The following is a 21,702-nucleotide window of genomic DNA, read 5'->3' on the forward strand; positions in this document are numbered from 1 at the left end:
TTAACTTTAACCTACTAGTAAAATTGACATGGATATTCCCACAGATTTTTTTCTGTGTTTTCACTTAGGCAAAGATAACATTGTTGTCAGTAATACTCTGAAGTTTAGAAATACCAAAAAACAATTGTCTACTGAACACTTTACTCTGGCAATAGCGAAGGATCAAGCCACGTACGTTTACATATCTGTGTGTCTACACACATACACAGGTACAGTATATATAATTGTATTTATAATTGTATTCATTTTTCTGCGTATTCATTTAACCTCTGCATCATCCCTAGGAGGTAGATCTTTTTCTATGCTTATTTTTGAGATAAACTAAGAATTTTGGGATGCTCCATAATTTGTTCTAATTAATTTTTGTTAGTGGAAGCAGGGTTTGAATCTAGGCAATTTGACTCTTAAAAACCCACACTCTTTGTCCCTGTTCAATACTGTGGAAAGTGTAAGTTGTAAGGCCATCTCATAGATGTAATTTTAATACAATAAAGGACATGTGCTAAGTGTGCTTAAAGAATTGAATTTAGACTCTGCAGTAAATTGACCACTTACCTGATTGCCAACCATACCTTTAAGTACAGTGCCCAGGCCACCATTAAAATTAAGTAAAATAATTTCATGATATTCATATTTCTTTCTCTGGTTTCCACAAATTGGATAGAGAAGCTCAGAAATTGTTGACATTAGGAAGCTAAGTCCCTTCACAGTGAGAGGATGATAGAGGATGATGTCACCCGAACTGTTTGCACAGGCTTTGGAAGATAATCTTGCAGTTATTCCTTTCCATAGCATTTATAGTCTCCACTCTTCTGTAGCAACTACTACTCTACCAGTCCTTTCCTTACCAGTTCCATAGCTGAGATTTCAGAGACTATTGAAAATTACCATGAAGTCAGTACTCTATTAGGATTTAATAAGGTCCAAACATTAGATTCCAAAAGAAGACAGAATGCCCCTTGTAAATTTGGAATATGCCTTATGGGTTCAGCATATTATGAAGTCTTAGGAGAGTGAAATGGTCTTTGGCATACCCTCACTGAGAGAGATTTAAAGAAATCTACTTAAAATGCTAAGACATTTCTGCCCTGACACAGGGCTCATGAGTCATAATTCTGGTAAACTTCAGTATGGAGTTCTAGCCGCATGCTGCATCTGGTGACTGCAGCCCAGCTGTTCCCAAGGAAGGTGCAAAAAAGAATCAGCAGCCTGAAGGCACAAAAGATGGCATCTGAGAAGAAGTGTTGTGTACCCAGCAAAGAGCCAAGTCACATGAGGACAGGCCTCACGTGAACAATCCCCAGTGTGGAGAAGCACATGTATTCAGTAAGCGGTCAGGAATAAATCCAGCTTTGTTAAGCCTGAGGTTTGGGTGAATGACTTGACAGCAGTCACCACACCCTTAAGACAGCCTCTGTTTGTTCCCATCCTATGACTGAAATGTGTGAAGAAGTACTTCTGAAACAAACATGCCTGAAGAGCCTTCTTTTTAACAGTAGTTTTTCTTCTCCTCTTCACTTATCTAATGAACTTTTTTGCATCCATCAGTTTGTAACTAGGCAGCTGTTGAGATTTGTTATTCGTGCTCTGGTTGCCTCAAGAATTGATTTTTGTAATTCTCTTTTACTGCCTTTCCTTCCCGGGCTGTGTTGAGGCTGCAGCACACTCGAAATTCAGCAGGTGCTTCAAACCTGGCAGCATCTTATTGCCTCTCTTCTGACTTCCTTTAGTGATTCCCAGTATCAAATGTGATTGCTTCTCTGATTTTAATTTTTACTTGCTGTGTCACCAAACAGCCTTGTTAGTCCTGTCACAGAGCCCAGTTGGCAGTGTTAGGAGACCTGAGAAGTTCCACACTCCGTAAGCTGCAGTGGTATTGCAAAGTACAAGCACATACTATGAATCCTCTTACCCTCATTGCACAAAAAGTCTCTGGCTTGTTTTAAGAGAGAAAAGGCTTTAGAGAGAATAGAGAAGAAAAAGCAAATTATCTTTGCCTCTCAATATTCTAATCACCAAGCACTGGAATTTCTAGGAACTCATTTCAATTTGATGCTTCTGTTTAGAATTGAATACATTCACATATATGGGGCGAGGGCTTCATGCTTGCTAGGCAGACACTCTCCCTCTTGAGCCATACATCCAGCACTTTCTGCTCTTGTTATTTTGAGTGTAGGTGCTTACTTTTTGCCTTGACCAGTTGGAACCTTGATCACCTTAGCTGGGCTGTGCTAGCACACCCCCACACACAGGCTGTGGGGATCTCATGAATTTTTTTTCCTGGACTGGCCTGGAATCACAATCTTCCTGAACAACCTGTGTAGCTTGGGATGACAGGAGCATGCCACCATGGCCAGCTATTGGTTAAGATAGGGTCTTCTAAACTGTTAACCCAAGCTGGCCTTGAACCACAGTCCTTCTGATCTTAGCCTCCCAAGTAGCTAGGATTACAGGAATAAGCTATCAACACACAGCTCACACGTATGTTTTTGATATGGTGTTTGAATGGTGTTGAAGCCAGGACTCTTCCTTGATTTTATGTGTGTATCTTTTTTATTCCATAATTCAAAACTATAATAGAAATTTAGTGAAGTTAGAAACTGAAGGAAAATAAGTAGAAATAGTTACCCACAGCTAAGGTCCTACAAATCAGGCAATTAGTTGATATATATTCATTTGTGCATCTACAGACATGACATTTATATAAATGTTGTCCCAGCATAGGTCCATGAATGGGGGAATAACAAGCCATGCTCTTGGTTTCATAGCTGAACAGTTTTCCTGAAGCTGTTACTAATGATAACAAATTTTCTTATTGAAAGGACACTTTCAAGGGGGACAAAAAAAATTCTTTTTTCTTGAAAAATCATTTTTTATATAAGAAAAATAGACTTGCCTCTATATAATAGCATATATTATCAATAATAACTGGCATTTATTGAGTATGTAGCATGTACCCAGCATTGTTCAAAGTTCTTTGCATATAAATCCCATTTTAATTTTCAAAAACAGTCAGCTAGTACTGGCTCCAGAAATCCTATGTTCACAGGGCCCAGTGGTAGCAATCTTGTTTTAAAGTGGACTTAGAGACTGGCTTTATAGTTGAAAATCTGTTGTAAAATTATTTTTCCTTGATATAGGTATCATAGATCAATAAAAATGATACTTCTAAAAATCCCTAAGTCACCCTGAATATAAGATTGGGAAAATATCTTTTGCCCATTTCATAGATGAGGGGTATTCACTTGTGAGGGCCTTGGCAGTATTGCTAGTTATAGATACCGTTGTCACAATTTTAAGGACGATCAAATTGAGACTTACAGAGTTTAAATGACTTCTCAAGGTCCCACAGCTGTTAAATGGTATAGAAAGAATTGAAAATTAAGAGGTCTGAATCCAGAATCTGAGCTGCTGACCACAATACACTTTGCTATCACTAATTCTTAAGGATTTATTTCCCAGAGGACTCAAGTTTATGGATCTTTTATTCTGAAGCCCTTTTCTTCATCATTTTTGCTTTTTTAAACAAAACCATCTTTGGGACCACAAAGATGATGGTGAATGAGAAACCCCACGTGTGGTGTTATCCTCAGACAGGCCATCTAACTACTCTCAACTTTGCTTACCTCAGTGTCTGTATTTTGGCTCTCTACTATAGAGTGATTTGTAGCATTCACCAAACTTCCCTTGGTTAAAAGTTTGTAATGCCAGAGAATCCCTGGATAAACAATCAGTCATAGAAAAACATCCCTTGGAGGAAATTACATCAGTATTATTCATTATTGCATTAGAGAGAGTATTTTTGTCAATTCTCTGGCAGAGATCAAGTTCCTGAGGGAATTAAACAAAGGAAGAAGCATAGGGTTTGAATTGGATGAGATTTTATATTGCCTGAAGCTTGAGCAAGTTATTAACAAGGGCCTAAAATATCTTTTTTTATTGAGATTTGGAGCTATCTCTTCTTCAGTTGATAAAAATTTAGAAATTTGATTTTGAAATTCTACCCCAACTCTGTTTTAGTTTGTAAAATACTAATGAACAGATAACATAGACAACCCAATAACTGTAAGTGCTGCATGCTAAGAATACATAAAGCAGTTGAGAAAACCAAAGTACTAGTTACCTTCTTTAGAAAATACACCCGTTTGCCAAAATCTTAACTCAGGGAGAGTAAAATTTAAGTCAATGGGGTTCCAGTGAGCACATATCAGAATTTCCTACCGTGTTTAGGCAGGAAAAAAAAATGAACTGTTCATAAGTTTGACTCGCAGGTAGCTTAAAAAACATGCATATGGAAGGAATTTTTTTTCCTCACTCTCTTGACTACAGCTTGTTAGGAAGATATAGTCTGGAATTCTTGAGTCATTCCCATTTCTCTATGTCTCTCAATTTACTTCTCAAAAATAATTTTTCAAAAATTTTGTTTTCAGCTAGAAAGAAACATTGTTGATGAGGAGTGATATTTTCAGATTAAGCAGTTGCTGATTTCCCTCATATACCAAACAGAGAACTAATGAAATTCAAAATGTACTTTATTTCTTCTATTGAGAATTTACAAGGAATTTTGGTTTTGATTGATGTACTTTAGGATCTCCCAGTGCAGGAAAGTCATTATAACATTATAGTAGTGCCAGTTTATAGAGATTTCTCTGTAGTGAGAGAAGCAGATAAGCAAATCTTTACCATAAAGAAACAATAAAATCCTACAGAATGTAATTCTAGTGCTCTAGTGATTGAAGTGTCTGAATGAAATGGACTAGGTAAGTAATAAGATTGAACATGTAAGTAAAAGAGAGTAATTTTTCAATATCAAATTCAGAAGTTTTTGATTAATGACATATTTCATGTCATATGGCTTATAGATTTTTCTCCATGTGACCCATCCTTGGAAATGAAATGGCATGCATGTGAGAGCTACAGTGGAATAAAAAAGCTCATGACAGGATTGTATATTCCTTGTTTTACAATGTCTGTCTACTGTCACAGGACAGCTCAGAATGACAGAAAGGAAATGTAGATTTTTGTCCTGTGTATTCCACATAATAGCTATGTGTGTCAGTCAGGATATGCAATATGGCCTAATTGCACTACAATAAGAACTCAGTCTAGAATTTCAGGGTCACAACACTATATATGTGTTCCACTCACACTTCATTGTGCAAGCTGACTCAGCAGGTGACTGTTCAGGGGTCATTCAGAGACCTACACTGATGACAGCTTCTCCCTATTCCCTGCCTCAAGCACCATCAGTAGTGGGAAGGAAAAAGTGGCAAGTCATACAAAACCTTTACATTTTTAGCTGGAAGTGACATAGAATTTCTGTCACATTTCATCTGCTAGAGCAAGTCAAATGGTTAAAGAAAAACAAAGCAGAATCCTATTATATGCCCAGCAAGACATTATTAATGGCCACCATGCTGTGTGACTTCGGGTAAATCTCTAATGTATCCAAGCTTCACTACTCTAACCGGTTTAAAAAAAAAAAAAAAAAGGGTGGAGGAATTCCCTAACTTGATACCTTTTCCTATGATACTTCTCTGAACTTTTATGTATCAACACTGCAGTAAGAGTTTTTAAACTCATTTAATAAATATATTTGAGCTCCTTCTATGTGTGTGGCATCAGTTTGACTTTGGCAACACTGCAGAAAGCAAAAGTAGGCAAAATCCCTGATCTCATGGATCTTATATTCTAATGGGGTTGCCAGTTAACTGTAATACAACTATATAATCTTCTGGTGGTGAAAAGTACTAAGAATAATAAAGCAGGGAAGGTATTAAAAAGGAAAATTTCTCAAGTAAGAGTAAACATGAAAACACTAAAGGAAAAGGTGAACAAAATATATGATATATGCAAATGAAGTCTTCCAAAAAATAGAAGAGCAGGCACAGAGTCATAATGCAGTAGTCATTTTTTACTCACTTTATTGAGGGATGGTATATATAATTAAAACATGCAACCAGATGTGTTTGGAGATAAGGATACACCCATGAAACTGTCACTGCCATGAATGGGATAAATTTATCCATCACTTCCAAAGGTTTCCTTTCATTCCTCCCCCTGCCCTTTTTCTTGTTTTTTTGGGTTTTTTTCCCCTTCTATGATAAGAGCTATTAACATCAGATCCACCCACTTAGCAAAGTTTTAAGTAGATACTTCAGTATTTTTGATCATATGCTCTATGTTACAGAGGAAATCTCCAGAACTTATCTTGTGTAACTGTGAAGCTCTGGATTTTGAGAAGCAGAGAAAGCCTAGTCTGTCTGAGGTGCAGTGAGTGGTATGAAGTAGTGATCACAGAAATAACAAAGTATCCAATTGTGCAGGGCCCTATAGGGAAGGTAAGGACTTTGCATTTTTTCTAAGTGAAGTGTAAAACATTGCAGGGTATTAAATAAAGGGCTGTTATGAATGGTGGAAACTTTCTTTGGATGCTTTGAGGGGAACATCCTGTAAGCAGCAATGATGGAAACAAAAACCATAGCCAGGCAATTGTTGTGGCAATCTGTGTAGGATAAAAATGGTTTGGACCAGAGTGGTAGAAGTAGAGGGGAGGAGAAGGATTGGATTTTGGATGCATTTTTAAAGTGGAGCTATCAGAGTTCCTAATGGATTGAATGAAAGAAATGATCTTACTATAGTCATTGTTACTGTATTAATTCCATTTATTTATACAGGTTAAGTATCCCTTATCCAAAATACTTGTGACCAAAAGTATTTCATATTTTAGATGTTTTCGGTTTGGGAAATATTTGCAGATGCATTATGAGATATCTTGGGGATAGGATCCAAGTCTAAACATGAAACCCATTTAACTTTCATATGCATAGAGATAAAATAATTTTGTGCAACATTTTTAATAATTTTATTCATGAAATGAAGTTTTATGTGGCATAATGTTTAACTCATGATGTGTCAATGCTCAAAGTGTTTCTGATTTGGAAGCATTTTGAATTTTGGATTTTCAGGTCAGTTTCTCAGCTCATAGCACATAACTAGCAGCTTGTCAGCTGCTGATGCTATCACAAAATTGAGGTTACAGTTGTTGGGTTCTCATAGGTTTAATTCTAGTTAAAGAAAGTGAATTAAACAATTTGAAAAAAATCACCAACAATAAAATAGATTTCATTTATAGTTACCTAGAAAACTTAAGCATTGGGAAGTGAGTGACATAAGTAGACACTTTAGACAGGGAAATTGGGGTAGGGAAGCTTCAGGTGCACAGAGGGGAAGTGTGAGGATCACAGGGCTTCACCAGTCCCATTGAGGAAACATGTCCTCAAACTTTTTGCTTTATTTTGTTTTGTTTTTTTGAAGCGGAGTCTTACTAGGTAGCTCAGGTTGGCCTTGAACTCTCAACTCCCCTGCTTCAACCTCCTGGGTGCTAAACTCACAAACATGCACCACCATGCCCAGCTCTATGTCCTTGCCCTTTACTCATACAGTGAGGGGACAAAGTGGTTCTGTCTTGATGGGGAGGTTGTTAAGGACCAGTTCATGCTGGACATTGAAGAACAAGAAAGACTTTTACATCATCATGATTCCTTGACAATAAGAAGACAGGGTAAGGTTTCAAGCAGAGAATAATATAACTTCATTTATCTTTAAAAACAACAAAACAACAAAAACCTCATTCTGACCCCTAAGTTAAGAATGGGTCTTAAGTGAGCTCTGACAATGAAACCATTTAGGAGGCTGTGGAGAGCAGACTATGAGAAGCCTATGAGAAGACTGGACATAAGCAAGGTGAGATGCAGCTCAGCTGCTTTTCCTAAGATGTTTATCTGTAGGCTGAGATCGGCACAGCCCTGGCTGCAGAAGAGCTGCTTTTCCGAAGTTGCTTACATTCAGAGAAGCAGGAATGAAGGTTTCTCCTGTTACAATGTCACACCCCTCCCCAAGAACCACTGCTCCATCTCCTTGTTTACCACTGGATATAAAAGACTCACTGAAGGAGGACCTTGAGGCTTTTTGCTTTAGGCTTTTGCTTTGGGCTTTTGGGAAGGGGAGGGTTTTTTGATGTGGGAGGCTTCGGAAGAATTGCTGAAGGAGAATTGCTACAGGGGAATTGGTAAAGAGGAGTTGATAGAAAGTCTGCACTGAGAACTTTATACATAGGCTTTAGAAAAGCTAAGCTAAAGGAAAGCTAAAGAGAATATGGGACAGTGCAAGTCTGGAAGCAAAGACTTTAAGAGAGATTATGCTAAAGAACAGCTAAGAGAAAACATGGCACAGAGCGAATCTAAGTACAGAGGCTTTAAAGAACAGAAAAAAAGACTTTAAAAGCAAGGTTTTAAGGAAAGACTTTAGAAGCAAGGTTTTAAAGAACTGTAAAGGAATAAGGCCTTAAAGAATAAAAATAGAGAAAAGAAGCAGAGTAAATAAAGAGAATAAAAGAGAAAAGAAGCAATGAGGGTTGTGCACCTCCACCCAAGCACCCAATACACCTGATCCAATTTTCTGTCTGTCTGTCTATCCTGTATCTTTTCTGCATCTCCCATTGCCATCCAGTTAGCCCCAGTTAGTTTCAGTAATAACAAAGGAGCGAGAGAAACAGCTCGCTCCAAGAGGCTACTGTGTTGTGACTAATTCCATGTCCTTTTCCTGCTTTTATGTAACAAATGATGTTAATTTTGTTTTTAAAGCAAACTAAATATTTACCCACCTATTCTCCCACCACTGCTTCTCTGTCAGCATCCTAGGGAATAAAAGATCCATAGATGACTTCCAAAATAGCTATGATTCCCTCCTTTTTTGAAGCTCTGTATCTTTAAAAACATATGGTACATTTACATGAAGTTTTTCCAAATAGCTAATACACACTTATATTTAAATAGAAGGTAGTGAATAAGGCTACACTTTTCATTTGCCTCATCCTTGTTGTTGTCATTGTTTAAAAGTAATGACCTCAGCAGATACTCTTCAAATCTCAGACCTGTGAGTAATAGATGCAGGCTGTGTTCTTTCTCCCCAGGCTCCTGACTGTCTTTGTGCTTTATTCTCACTTTTTCTTATCTCCCAGTTTTCAAAACATTTAAGATTCTTTGTTATTATGCTTCTGTCTATTGCATAAACTATGTAGACTATGTGATTGTCATATTCTTCCAAAGTCTTTTTGTTTTGGTGCCTGGTTCAAACTTCGTTTCTGCAGAAAACTGTCATATTAATGAGGAATGAGTATAAATTGTTACAGATGCACTGGTCAAATAATGCCACCTGCAATCCTGCAATGATAATTCTATACATATTCTTAGAAAAGCATGCACAATGCAAGAAGATACATACAAAGATGACCACCAAAACAATATTTCAACAACAAGCTGTAGGAGCAGCCTTACTGTCTGTGGTAAGGTGAATGAATAAATAATCTGTGTATTCATAGAGTGAAATATTAGCTCATGAATTTGCTGAATTTGAGTTACCTGTATCAATGAGAAAAATGAGAATGTAATGTTAAGTGAAGACAGAGCATTCTGAAAGGATATAAAAATGTAAAGTTTTGTATTTATGTCTTAGCAATACCAAAAGACTTGCATTGCCTAACAATGGGAATATGTTCTGATAAATTTATTAGATTATTTCATAATTGTGCGAGTATCGTAGAGTGTACTTACACCAACTAGATGGTGTAGTCCTGCACACCCAGGTAGTCATTGCTCCGAGGCTACAAACACATGCAGCATATTATTGTGCCTGAATACTGAGGACAGTTGTAAAACAGTGCTCAGTACTTACATATATAAACATATGCAAATATAGAAAAGGTAGAGTAAAAGTACACGTGACATGGCTGTGGAGGGTATTTACTTACCATGCATGGGGTGTGTGGACTGGAAGTTGCTCTGGGTGAGGCAGTAAGGGGGAAAGGAGTGAATGGGAAGGGCAAGTTCATTCCTGTGCAGTACCACAGATTTTGTAACTACTGAACACTTAGGCTACACTAAATTTATAAAACGTTTTTTTGCTTAAGTAACAAATTTAACATATCTTACTATAACTTTTTGGCTTTATAAATGTAAATTTTTTAAACTTTGACTTTTTAAATAATATGTAGCTTAAAAGCAAACCCTATATAGCTATACAAAAATATTTTCTTCATATCCTTATTCTATAAGCTTTTCCTATTCTTAAGTTTTTAAATATTTTTTAATTTCTAAGATTTTTGTTAAAACTAAGACACAAACGTACATATTAGCCTGGACCTACACAGAGTCAGGAACATCCACCTAAATATCTTGCCCTTACAGGATAGTCTTCAGAAGCAAAAAACATGTGTGGCGCTATCATCCCTACGAAAGCAGTGCCTTCTTCTAGAATCCCTCCCACAGGATCTGCCTGGTGTTATTTAAAAGTTAACTTTAGGTCTATGGTGGATCAAGGCTATAATCCCAGCACTTGGGAGGCTGAAACAGTAGGATCACCAGTTCAAGGCTAGCTTGTGTTATATAGCAAGGCACTGTTTCCAAAACAAATGGAAACAATTAACTCAAAACTAATAAGTAGAAGGAGTATACTCTGAATTAACAATAAAATGTATAGTATAATAAATACATAATCCATAACACTGCTGTGTATCATTGTCAAACACTGTGCACTGTACACAATTCTATACATATTCTTTTATATGACTGACAGAGCAGTAGGTTTCTCCAAGTGTCACTACACACCTGTGAGTGATGCATTGTACTATAGCATTATGATGGTTGTGTCATCACCAGAAGATAGGAATTTTTATGTCCTTTTTTATCTTATGGGACTGCCATCATACATGTGGTCCATCCTGGACTGAAACATCATTCTGTGACACGTGGCAGTATATACACATGAGCAGATGCAGCTATGCATCAGTACATGGCTAGCAAAAGTAAAAACACATGAGCTAGATACAAATTTCAGAAGCCTCCTGTAGATAAAAGCTGGTAAGAGGGATGGAGCAGATCTCAGCTGAATCTGTCCATTTTAGGTGCTGTGTCAAACAAAGAGAAATTAATCTATAAAATATTACCTATTAAATCTAGTCTTTGAGTACATGAGTATCATAATAATTTATGAACTCATATCTATATCTATATCTATATGTATGTGATAGAATAATTTAAAATTTTAATGTCTTTTTTCAGTTATTTTTCCCACAGGTCATATCCTGACCATTTCTATGATATTTAGTTTGCTCCGTAACATAACAGCACACAATAGAGTTTTTTTTCTCTCTTGACTGAAAGACTAATTTTTAGATGTGATATTTAACTTTTAGTGTTTAAGTTGATCTACCAACAAAATCGCAGGCCTTTATTATGAAATCTGGCTGGGGAACTGAGGCAACTTGACTATGGTGATATTTGAGGTGTTTTTCAGCCATATTAACGACCATGTGAAAGAATGATAGTTTTTCAGTTAACATCTGATTAACATTTGTGCTGTGAATTAGTTGAAGAAATTCAAGACAGAGGGAAATAATTTTCCCAGTTGCCCCAGCCCACTCACTTGAACCATTTAAATTGACCACTATTAATATTTATCTTTTTGAAAAAGATCCATTAAAAAAGAAAGAAAAGTTGATGAGCTCACTGATTCATGTTTGTTATCCCAGCTACTCAGAAGGTGATCAAGCATGCCTAATAGTACTTACAACCAATAAATAGTGTGGTTTTTCTCTCCTTTTATTATCTCCTGAGGTAGAACAGTCAGTAACAGAAATTTAAGAAACCCCCTAGGACTTTAACCAAGAAATATTGAGTCACTCTTTAGAAGCATTGATTTTTCTACCAGGATTTCTTATAGATTACATACATTTGCCTCATGTATGGATAGATATTGCTGGCATTTAAATGTGTTCCCTCCACATTTAAATATTCCTTTGGGGGGATATTAAAAGGTAGGCCCTTTTGGAAAATTATTAAGTCATGATAATGGATTAATACCTTATACAAGAATGGGAATGAACTATTTTAAGTCCTTTGGTCTCATTGCCCCTTTACCTTCTGCCATGTGAGGACACAGTGTTCAAGTCATTATCCTAGAAGCAGAACTTGAACCCTCTCCAAGCCTGCTGTTGGCTTGATTTCAGACTTCCCAGCATCCATAAATGTGAACAATAAATTTATGTCATGTATACAGTACATAGGATCAGGTGTTTTGTTATAGCAACAGGAATGAACAAGGACAGATTTAATATAGAATTCAAGCAGTGAAACAGCTATTTATATCTACAAAACATTGGTGACTCTTAAAAGCAGTTTGTTTAGTAGAATAGCTCTCTAACTTACCTGTTAAAGGTTAATTAAAAGTTGTAAATTACACATGAATTTTAGTGCTTCCTTTTTGTACTTTTTAAAAGAAAATATATCTTTGGGACTTCAAAGATTACAAATTATTGTGTACATATGTGTGCAAATGGAAAAATGGTGTCTGTTGGAACTATTCCAGGAATGGGGGAGGGGTAAAGGAGAATGGTAGAGGGGGTGATATATTTGATTTATTGTAAGAATTTTTGTAAATGCCACATTGTACCCCCACCAGGCACAACGATTTAAAAAAAACGTATTTCTAGGGTAGTTTAGTTTAAAACTAAAATGATGTATTTTCCCTTTAAAAAAACTCCTCTATTTTACAATTTTCCAAATAATTATCTCATTATATACAGTGCAGTTTTGTTTCATTAAATACATATCCCTGATTTTGTACACACAAAACTGTATTTTCTTTAATTTCAAATTTGATCACTCAAACCAAATGTCTGTTATCCATTCATCTTCATTCTTTTGAAGTTAAATCTGATGTCTTATTATTCCTGTATGCCTGGTTCTAACACAGTGCCTGGAACACAGTAGGTACTTGTATGTCTATTGACTGGTGAAAGTGTCTGTGCTAAATGTAAATATGGAATACCATGCTGGGCAAATATACTTCCTCTGTTGTCTATTCTCCTCCTCTACTTTTGACCATTGTATCTAACAGAACCTTCTATACTATGCATTTTCCTGTTTGCTTATTGTCTGTCTCCTTCCATAAGGTGTGCAATTCAAGAAGACAGGCATGTTATTGTCTACACTGCTTTACCCATCTAGAATATTGCCTATCATATAATAAGCATATTATATACAGACATATATATACATATATGTATTATGTTGAAATGGTGTTTTACTGTCTGGTCCAAGCTGGTCCTGAACTCCTGGGTTCAAGCAATCCCCCTGCTTCAGACTCACCCTGGCTTGCAAATTAAAATTTTAATTTGATGAACATATATTGGTTTGCAAAAACTGTAAACAATAACTATAAAAGAAAGGCTAAGTATAGGAATCCTTTAAATTCTCTTCTCCCAGAATTATAGTATTGGATTAGGCATGCTGAGCCTTTCCAAGGAGAACGTCCTGGATTCCAATCAAAGGTGATACTGCCAGATGGAGAGAATCATTTTTATTCCATTGGACTCTAGGGAAATCTACTGCTTTTTTCATATTGGTCTGTGATCTAGGGACATTTTCTCATTTCCATTCTTGGAAGTGTCATAAGAGTATCTCTCATAGGTTAGTTCCTGTTTATCTGTAATAAGTTTATCTTTGCATGCCATCCTGAAGGCACTTTCCCTGTGTCTTTAGAAATCTCTGGCTATTTTAAAATTGCTGCTGCTATACAGGAGGCACTTTAGGTGTATGTCTTGTAAGGTGATTCAGTTAATCAGGTCTAGCATTCCTTTTGGGTGATCCTGCTTTTTGTGTGTGCTTGTTTGCTATCCTACCTTTTCTGCAACTATTTCACTGAATCATGTTTCAGCCCTCATAAAAACTCATGACAACTTGTCATTTAGCAAAACCTTACACTTTTTGCCATTATGGTTGTGAGTGAATATCCTATATATGTGCAAATCCTTAACAGCAAATACTAGAAAACCGTGTAAATATTTTGTTTTATTTTTATTAGTTTGGTTTTTCAGAACAATTTAGCAAGTATCTTACAAGATAGATAATACTAGAATATTTAAAAATTTTGGCATGCAGTCATGTAGGATAAGAGCCATTGTGAATAGTTACAGAGTGCCTTGTCTGATAATGTTGTAGTGTTTCCTATTGCCAAAAAGAAATTAACATAGTATTCCACTAATATTTTGGGGAAAATATTTTTCAGGTATATGATGTGACAAGTTATTTGGCCTGAAATGAGTGCTTATACTTGCCTTGTTTGTGTTCAGATAACTTAACAAAATTTTACTCTTTTCTCCCCAGTTGTTTTCATGTAAATTTTATAATGATACTTCCATTATAATACACTTTATATATTTAGCCCACTCTGTCTGCATAATAGATATTGCTCCTTTCTCTATTTTGTAGCACTTGTAAGCAGAACTTTAAGATGTGTAGACACATCACATTGATTGAAAGTGACACACCTCAAACTCTTAACCTCTGTTTTGTTGTAACACTCTTAAATAATCATATAATGGTTTTTAAATATCCAACCTTGAACTCATAACAACCAAAAAGTTTAGCACCTGAGATTAAAAAAAATGGACTCATTAAAATTTTTTTCAATAGAAATAAGACTCCTTCAAGAGTGATGATTGTAACAAGAAGTAGATAAGGACAGATAAAGGTGATCAGCCAGTGAGGGTATCAACACCTTCCTCAGCCTAAGCTCCCAGAGTATAGGGAAGAGCCAAGGACCTCTGTACCTTGCTTGTTGGCCCTTGGTTGCTGATCCTATTTACAGAGGCAAGAATTCATTTGGTTCTGCCCAGCTCCAGCAATGAGAAGGTCCTAACTTTTCTGCATCTATTGCCACTGAATCCCCCAGAAGGCCCAAATTTGGTGAAAACCAAGTTACATTTTGTTATTCCCTGTACCTCAAAGTCTGTGACCATTGCTGGTTCATAATGGTCTCACTATCCATTGATTTGAATGTAATGAAACTAATTCAGGAATAGTGATGAAGATAACTAATTATGTACATGCACTTGTGGAAGTTACCTCAGTACTCTGAGTTTCTCCTCATCTAGAATGGGTATTAGGATAGTACCTGCTTAGGAAAACTGGTTGGTTCACTTTGCAAACTCCAAAAAGAAGTGTGGCTTAAATGTGGTTATATCCTTCATTTCTTTCCCTTCTTTCCGGTGCTACCTGGTGTCTCCCTGGCTTGGACTTTGTTGTTAATACCTAATGAATGAGTAGAATACAGAATGCAAGTTTATTTGGTTTTATTTTTTAAAGATGGGAAGATAATTATGGAAGTATGAATCTGAATGCAGCAGGGGAGAGGAAATGGGGATGGGGACCCAGAAGAAAGAGAAAAGATCAAGATAAAAATTGAAAGAAACTATCTTGAACATTTGGGGAGTAGAGGTTGGGTGAGGAGAAACTTGCTAAGATATTTTGTCTTTCAGTTGTATATGAGACTTTCAGTATGGCATGTCTTATACAGGTGGCTATACAAATTTTAATTACATTTTTAATGTTAGATGGGTAACATAAATTGTTGAGTGCAACACACATATGGTGAGAAGAATTATTGGGTCACCCATTTTTATTGAGGTTATACTAGGGATGGATATTACAAAGTTTTATCCATGAAGATTCTTACTAAATGTTCCTCAATGATACCATTTTAATAGAAACACTATCAATTGTTTACAATAGAAATCTATTCAATTTAATGTAACCACGTATATATTTTATATTTAATGTTATATATATAGAAAACAATTACATATATACATAGTTGATTTTATAGCATTTTTTTAAGTCATGGTACATCAGACATTAATACTAGTTTGTTTTCATATAGTAGGGAACATTGCTATTGCTAAGTAAATTCATTGAAGAAGATACTACTTTCAGTCAAGTAGAGTGCTATAGATCAAATATATTTTGATTATTTGAATTAGATTTCATGTGATAAGCTGCATTGTTACATTTCCTATTTCTTACTGCTTAAAAAATCAATATGTTCATGATGTCTTTATTATATATGAAAATAGAGTATGCCAACATATAAGCATTTAATTTAGTCAAATGGAACTATGCAAACTTGAAATGGAAGAAAAGATGGGAGCATAACAATTCATAGCATGAAGAGTTTCTCATACTATCTCACCAAAAGACTGCTAGCCTGTGTGACCTTGATATAGAAGAAATGAAGTAGCTATTCACTCAGTAGATCCCATTATATTTCATGCATGACTAAAGGGAGCATCTTAGGGTGCTACCCTAAAGCCACATATTGTAAAAGTATATTCTGCATATGATCACAGAGACTCTGGCTGCTTATTGATGGTTCCATAAAGTCATCAGTGAATTAAGATTTTTCTTTTATCGTTGACTTTGTCATTCTGAGTCTGGCAATTTATTTTCCCTTAAGATTAGTTCTAATCTCACATGGACACTCCAGATCCAGTGAAGAAAAAATCTGTTCTTTTAATATATTTTATTAGTGTTCATACCTTTTCCCCAAAACTCCTCCAACCTGCATCTCTTCACTTAGTGTTGGCAATAATTATGTCACATAACCAAAATAATCCCTGGCAAGGGGAATGATATCATGATAGTTTTGTTAAATCAGCTATGAATTAACAATCGGCTTTCAAATAGACTCATCTCTCCTGTTGTATAGTACCAACGTGGAAATTTTTGAATTCCACTAGAAAAGAGGAAAGGGACTAAACAGTGGTTCTGTGATGTATTTATTCCTTAATATACTTGTAAAGCACTATTTGTATTTTACATGTATGCTTTCATATTGCTTTATAAGATACTATACAGAAGCTATATATATTGTACTTTATGGACAATTTAAGGGCTTTTAGTAGGGTCAACTTTGACTCATATTTTTGTTTTAGGATGAGGTTACAGTCTAATCTAGGCATAAAACAAGGCAACTCTTACCTAATATTTGCGTCAGTTTTCTATTTACTGTAGACTTTGGTACACACAGGTATAGGGTTCTAAGGAGACCCACTGAGGAAAAACTACAAATGCTCAAGATGCACATTTCAGTACTATCCTATGAATGCTTCACTCATTGTTTTTCACACAGTGCTGCCAACTTCCACTGAAGACAGGCAACCTTTCAACACATTTAAAAATTTTACTTTTTCAGGTAAGTACTTTATGTGCCCTTTTTTTGGCTTGGGAGCACTACCATAACTTTTACCTTGTTTTGGGGCATCATTTGCTTTTTTGGAAGCTGTATTTTCACGAAATTAAGTGCAGGGAAATACTCAGCAAATCCCACAATGATTTAAATACAATTGACAGTAATGCAGTACTGACTGGGAGCTTCTCTGCATCATTCAAGCTGTACATGGCATATGTAGGAATTTAAATATTTTGTCTTTAAATGTTTTGGTTTTGAAATTCCTTTTGACTTATTTATTATTTTTATGACCACACTTGGTCAAAACCACAAATAAGGCAGGCTTACAGTACTGATTTTGGATGAGTTGTAAGCATTACTTTTGTTTATTTTTTCGGTGTTGGGGCTTCAACCCAGGGGCTCACTCCTGTTAGATAAGTGCTCTACCTCTAAGCTATCTGCCATTCATATAAGCATTATTTTTAAGTGTGAATAGAGAGCATCATTGGCTCTTTTAAATGTTTGATCAAAAAGTTCAGTGTTTGGGTTTTTTAAAAGAAAAATAATATATAAATTCTTTCTACTCTACATTTAATAAACCTTGCTAAATCTATCCAGATAACCATGCAACAAATGCTGTGTATCTTCTCTATGCTCACTGGTGTTCTAACTACTGTGAGTAGAACAATGAATGAGATAGGTGAGTTTATGTTTTATTGTGGAATGAAAGAAAATAACCACATAAGTCAACCACAGAAACAATCAGTAGTGAGCTAATGAAAAGCACATATGATTGTAAGCCCATGGGTGACTACTTCAAGGGGTCTGGGAACTCCTCTCTGAGGAAGTAGAGCTTAGAAATTAAAATGATTTTTTAAAAAAGACAACAGTGTGCTCTAAGAAAGCACATATCATCAATGGAAATTGATAGCACAAATACCCTCATCTGGGAAAATACTTGAAATGTGTCCTGTAAGTAGGCAAGAAGAAGATAAGGTAAAAGAATTACACAAAGATTAGATTATATGGGATTTTGTAATCCAGGGTAAATGGATAGATATTAATTCCAAATTTAGTGGGAAGCCATTGGAAAGCTCCCCATCAAGAAGTTAACAAGTTAATGAGGTAACAGATAGTATGAGATATAGGAACAGTATTGTAGAGAAACAATTGAAGTGCACACAGCTAGGCTGCTGTCCAGGTAAGATGTGATGGTGGGAACACTAAGGTGGTAGAAGTGAAATGAACAAAAAAATGTAGATTTAGGGATGTTGGGCATAATAGAGATAAAGGAATGGGATAACTTGTAAATTTTTGGCTTGATTTAAGGACAAATGGAGGAATTGTTTTCTGATAGGAGTAAGACGCAGATTGAGAGAGATGGTAGGCAGGATGGAGGGTTGTGTTAGGTCCTATTAAGGTCACGCTGGTTGTTAGACATCCTTACAGAGAAAAACAGTAAGCAGTATCCAAATAATCACTTGGATAAAACAGTGTGAAATTCCAGGAAGACACTGGTTCTGGAAATACAGATTTTGGAATCATTTGCAAATAAAAAAGCAGAAAAGTACCCACACAATTATTTTAATTAATTCCATAGAGCATTCTAAAGTGTAATTTGGATAACCGAAAATTGATGAGTAGTTATTTATTGAAACATTTGTCTTGAAAATTTGTTGACAGCACAATTGCTGAGAAATTAATTGATTGCTTATGACAAGAAGTGATGGTTCATTTCATCAAAGTTTCCTTAAAAGACAAAGAAAGTTTTATATTATCAGCTTTGCTTGCCTGGAAAATTGTACTTGCACATCAGTGTTTGGGGGTTAGCAATAAAATTCTCTGCTTTTGCTTCATAAATCAAATAAGGACACAATTGTTAAGTAGTCTGTATCATATTAATTAAGCCCTGAAACAAGGCAAACACTACAGCCATTTGTAACAGGGTATTGCATAAGTTGCTAATCAATGAAAAAAAGCAACTAATTAACAAGCCACCAGTCAGCATTTTGAGCAGAAGTTGGTGACTTTCAGCTTAATTAAACCTTGCAGGTGCCTGTGATAATATGAAAGAATCTTTAATTTACATGTGTCTAAATTTCCCCATATCATTTTAGCATCTGTACATGTTTAAAGCCCCTCTCTATTTTGAGGTAGGTAAAGGGATTTCAGTGTCTTAAAAACACTTTGCATTTTCAAAAGCTCTCTTCTTAACTAAACCATTGAGATTTCTGTTGGATTAAGACAACAGAACAAAGTTCTTGAACTATGTCACCCCCAAAATAACAAACTCAGAGGGGTGACCAAGCAGTTTTTTGAAGTATAACATACATACTATAAAATTATTTGTTTAAACTTTAATGACTTTTAGTAAATGCTTAGAGTTTTGTAATCATTACCACAATATAATCAAATAATTGAAGTCTTAAACTTTGGACTGACTTGCTCATAATGGCAAAATGGGTGTGTGAGGGAAGCAGGGATGTATTCAGCCTGCAGGGATGTTGTGTGCAGTGATTTTTATGCCTTTCTTCTGGTTCTCAAATGTTTTTCAGCTGTTTGCTAAAGCTGCATCAAAAACAGGATTCTAGGCAGGATGAATCAAGGATTAGGATTGATCCATTCCTTAAATAACATTTAAATGCCACAAATTCTGCTGTAATTACATCATTGGCAAAAATTAAGACTCCCAGTTGCTTAGGCCACCGCCCTTATTTCTTTTTAGGAGTAGTTCTTTTATGGCTAATCCAAGGCAGACACAGACTCTTTCACAGTCACAGCAGTATTTCTTATAATCTCTGGGCAAGATGTCATTTTCAAAAATTTGCTTGGGAAATGAGCAAACATTTATTTTTGAGATTTAAATAAGCATGAATATAAAAAAATTATCATATTGAACACACTATAAGAAATTATCTGAGATTTTCAAGAGATGGATAGTGGTTTTCTGACTGGAATCAGGAATAATGCACCAGTACTTGGAGCTTTTGGCTTTAACCCTTTCAGCTTTAGAATCTCTCATTCCTAAGATGTAGACTGTACTTTTTCTTCTGTACCTGGTGCTTCTCTCCTGCCCCCAAAATGAATAAAAGTATCTCCACAAGTATGTATCCAAGTAGTGGAGGCATTGTCTGCTCCAGTCCCAGGGATCTGGAAAATTGGAAGCAGGTCAGCTATTCATTAGGTTATATTAAGATGACTGAATACTTTAAACCAGAGAAGTGTCATAGTATAAGAAATAACATTTCACCTCTCACTAACGTAACTGTAGCTAAGCTACTCTGGTGATGGAGAAACTGGCTTTCAATCTAAGACAATCTTTCATTTACCAAGGGTCTAAGGAAATCTAAGCTGTAAGAACATGATGGGGTAAAATTCAATTCCATACCTATATTCCACTCATAAAAGATTCAGCTGTTTAAAATAAATATTACTACCAGCTGAATTTAATCCCGTATAATTGCTTGGATTTAAGTGAAGACCCTGTTTACACAAGAATGTCCTTGTGCATGGAATAAATAGGACATTAGACAGTTTGAAAACTTCATTTACACAGAAATATGCTTATCAGTAACCCTCCCTGTCAGCATATCATTAGCCCTCCTTTGAAAGGAAACACTTTAACTTCACAATGTCTCTGTTAAACATTAAGATTGGTTAGGCATGATTCATCCTGGTGGCCCCACTCCTGAATATTGACCAATAGGAGAGGATGTATTTTGAGAGAAACAAACCTAAAAGTGACTTGAAAATGGGCTCAAGGAAGTACATGCTTGAGAGTAAATTACTATACCTTATCAAATTTTAACTTCATCCTTTTAAATGAAGTAACAAAAGCAGTAACTGCCTTATAAAGTTTGGAAGGTTAAATGAGAAAACCTGCAAAACGCTTGAAGCTTGGCATGGTGGCTCAAGCCTGTAATACTAGCCACTGGGGAAGCAGAGATTGGGAGGATTACGGTTCCAGGCCAGCTCAGACCAAAAATGTCAGGAGAGCTCATCTCAACCAATAAAAGCTAGATGTGGTGGTCACTATCTGTCATACCAGCTATGTAGAAATCAAAAACAGGAGAATTGTGGTTCAGGCCAACCTGGGCATAAAGCATGGTCCTATCTCAAAAATAACTAATGCAAAAAGTGCTGGGGACATGACTCAAGTAGTAGAATGCCTGCCTGGCAACTACAAAGCCCTGAGTTCAAATCCCAGAACTGCCAAAAAAAATTTTTTTTAATCTACACAGATTGCTAGATACATAGAAAATAGAATATGCATAACAGCACTAAAACCTTAGGACCTGCCCAAGCACATTCTGGGAGGAAACATTCCATTCTGATGACTTCTTCACCAGAATTGTTACTCTACTTTCAGAACCCATCTCAGTACTTGTCTGCCTATACAATACCTGGGGAGGTTCTTACCTGTGTTTAATAAAACACCCAAATCATAAGCAGAGAGTGTCTTAACAAATCCCATAATGTGAGAGTCTAGTACCATTTATATGCATTTAACCTGTATAGTTAGGACCAACATTTTTTAGTGAGTTGTAATATTAATTTCCATTTCTCAGAATAACAGAAAAATCTTAAACATGTATGGCCAAGAGAATGAAGCCTGTTCTGATCCAATTCTGATTT

The 21,702-nt window shown here is 35.9% G+C and overlaps 1 protein-coding gene across 10 annotated transcripts in view; it reads left to right on the forward strand.

The window, feature by feature from the left end:
- Cntn4 (contactin 4) overlaps positions 1-21,702 on the forward strand; it is a 905,834-nt gene that overhangs the window by 466,109 nt on the left and 418,023 nt on the right. For 9 of the 10 annotated variants that reach the window (XM_074044274.1, XM_074044268.1, XM_074044270.1 and 6 more), the window contains one exon: positions 69-209. The exons of the other annotated variant lie outside the window; for it this stretch is intronic. In XM_074044274.1, the coding sequence (XP_073900375.1) occupies positions 69-209 (141 nt within the window). The remainder of the gene's footprint in view (positions 1-68; positions 210-21,702) is intronic. 10 annotated transcript variants of the gene reach the window in all.

Source organism: Castor canadensis, chromosome 10 (genome assembly GCF_047511655.1).
Source record: "Castor canadensis chromosome 10, mCasCan1.hap1v2, whole genome shotgun sequence".
NCBI classification, from domain to species: domain Eukaryota; kingdom Metazoa; phylum Chordata; class Mammalia; order Rodentia; family Castoridae; genus Castor; species Castor canadensis.